At 33.4% G+C, this 2,150-nt stretch overlaps 2 protein-coding genes and 1 pseudogene across 5 annotated transcripts in view; 1 reads left to right on the top strand and 2 right to left on the bottom strand.

Moving 5' to 3' along the window:
- LOC105501230 (UDP-glucuronosyltransferase 2B9) overlaps nucleotides 1-2,150 on the top strand; it is a 476,097-nt gene that overhangs the window by 177,177 nt on the left and 296,770 nt on the right. The gene's annotated exons all lie outside the window — the stretch shown is intronic.
- The window catches only part of LOC105501233, a 97,960-nt pseudogene that overhangs the window by 6,206 nt on the left and 89,604 nt on the right, over nucleotides 1-2,150 (bottom strand).
- The window catches only part of LOC105501344 (UDP-glucuronosyltransferase 2B9-like), a 24,300-nt gene continuing 22,309 nt past the window's right edge, over nucleotides 160-2,150 (bottom strand). Inside the window, exons 5-6 of the mRNA XM_011927238.1 lie at nucleotides 556-643; nucleotides 160-230 (exon numbers count right to left, since the gene is read on the bottom strand). Coding sequence (XP_011782628.1) covers nucleotides 160-230; nucleotides 556-643 — 159 coding nt within the window. The remainder of the gene's footprint in view (nucleotides 231-555; nucleotides 644-2,150) is intronic.

Below are 2,150 nucleotides of genomic sequence, written 5' to 3'. Positions count from 1 at the left end.
GGGCATGAAGTGAACTACTTTTTTTAAGTGCAGTCACAGAGTGTGATATGTGTGATGCGCAAGGCAGCAGTCAATGGGGTGGTGGTGGTGCTAGGGTTGAGGAAGGACAGGTCACACTTTATCATGACCTGTCGTCACTTTATGATTAAGATTAGCAATTTAATCCTTCAGAAAATACAGAGTCACTGGTGATAGAAGAACTATTATTTTTGGTGTCATTTGAAATAACCCTGTAGGAGAGGAAACAACAGGTGTAAAGTTGTAGAAATAGGAGACAGAGAGACAGCTCAGGAAGTTATTGAAAAGTTCTGTGAGATGTAGTAACACCTGAAATAAAGACTCTTGCTGATTCTGACCATGAAGAATGTGAGTGTGTATCATAAAATGCCAATAATTATAGCGTATTCTTTTTCCTCTAGGACTGGTAAATAAATATAAAGAAGTTACATTTTGTTGTTCCTTAACAAATATTCAAAAAGCTTGTTTCATGATTAACTATTAACACTCTAATTTGCTGTAACTAATATATCCAGTATTTGTTCACCAGAGTCTTACCTAGAAGGTCATTCTGGGGTATCCACTTGTAGAGTCGAGTATTGAGGCCTAAGGTATCCGGTTTTTTCCCATCAAATCTCCACAGAACCTGTTACAGTAAAGAAAATATCTTATTCCATGAGTGGAATTCAAAAGTTATAGAATGTTAGAACTGTAAAAAGATAGGAACGAGATCAAGGGATGTTAGTAAATCAGAACTACTCAAAGACTGATGTAAATAGAATACTCACATTTAATTTTCTCAACTTTTATAATTAGTTAGGCACATAAGGAAATCATGATTTTCCAAAATAATACCTTAGAAAAAATTGGATTATTGATGAAAAGTTCAAGTATTTAAAAAATTGTTACACTTTTTAAAAGAAAACCTACGTGCAGCCAGCCTTCATATGATAAAAAAAAAAAAAAAAAAGGTTAACATCACAGATCATTAGAGAAATTCGAATCAAAACCATGATGAGACAGCATCTCACACCAGTCAGAATATCATGATGTGGGTGAGGTTGTACAGAAGAGGCTTGCTTATACTCTGTTAGTTGGAATGTAAGTTAGTTCATCCATTGTGGAAGAGAGTGGCAATTCTGCAAAACCCAAGAGGGGAAAATACCATGAAACCCAGCAATCCCATTACTGGATATGTAACAAAAGGACTGTTAATTGTTCTTTTATAATGACCTATGCACAGATATATTAATTGTAGTACCATTCACAATAGCAAGTACATGGAATCACCCTAAATGCTCATTGATTATGGGCTGAATAAAGGAAATATGGTACATATACACTACTGAATATTATGCAGCCATAAAAAAGGAACAAAATTTTGTATTTTGCAGGGATATAGATGGAGCTGGAGACCATTATCCTTAGCAAACTAGCAAAGGGATGGAAATAAAAATATGGCATATCCTCACTTATAAGTGGAAGGTGAAAGATGAACACGTGGACATATAGACAGGAACAACATACACTACTGTGTATTGGAGGCTGGAGGGTGGGAGGGGAACGAGGATCAGGAAAAATAATTAACTGATATTAGTCTGAGTATCTGGGTGATGAAATGATCAGTACAATAAACCCCCATGACAAAGTTTACCTATGTAAAAAAACTGTACACATACCCTTGAACTTAAAATAAAAGCTAAAAATAAAAGTTAAATTAAGTTTTAAAAATAAAAATATTCTAAGAAATGTATAAAAAATTTTAACTCTTCATTATAATTCTAGTGTAAAAAACTAACAATTTCATAATGACCTGCGTGCTTCTTTTCTTTTATGTATTTTATATTAGTTTTCATCTTTCAAATTTAATTTGAATGTATTCATTTCTTTTTGAGTAATTTGACAAGTAGTCCACATGTACCTACTTGTGTATAGGTTATAATGTTAGAGCCCGTTGTCCCTTGAATTTCAAGGGACCATTTTGAAACAAATTCAGAGTATTATCAGTATTTCTAACTTTGGATACTTTTTGGCATAGAAATGAGGAACCTGTTAGTATCATGAATAAAAATACAGCTGTTGAATAAACTCAAAATTGTATTTGGCTGAATTTGGTAAACTGATTATTAACACCGAGACAACATGCTACAAAG

The sequence above is a fragment of the Colobus angolensis genome, unplaced genomic scaffold (genome assembly GCF_000951035.1).
Source record: "Colobus angolensis palliatus isolate OR3802 unplaced genomic scaffold, Cang.pa_1.0 Scaffold70, whole genome shotgun sequence".
Classification (NCBI taxonomy): domain Eukaryota; kingdom Metazoa; phylum Chordata; class Mammalia; order Primates; family Cercopithecidae; genus Colobus; species Colobus angolensis.
Note: the sequence above shows the minus strand (reverse complement) of the source record. Positions and strands in the feature narration are given on the sequence as shown.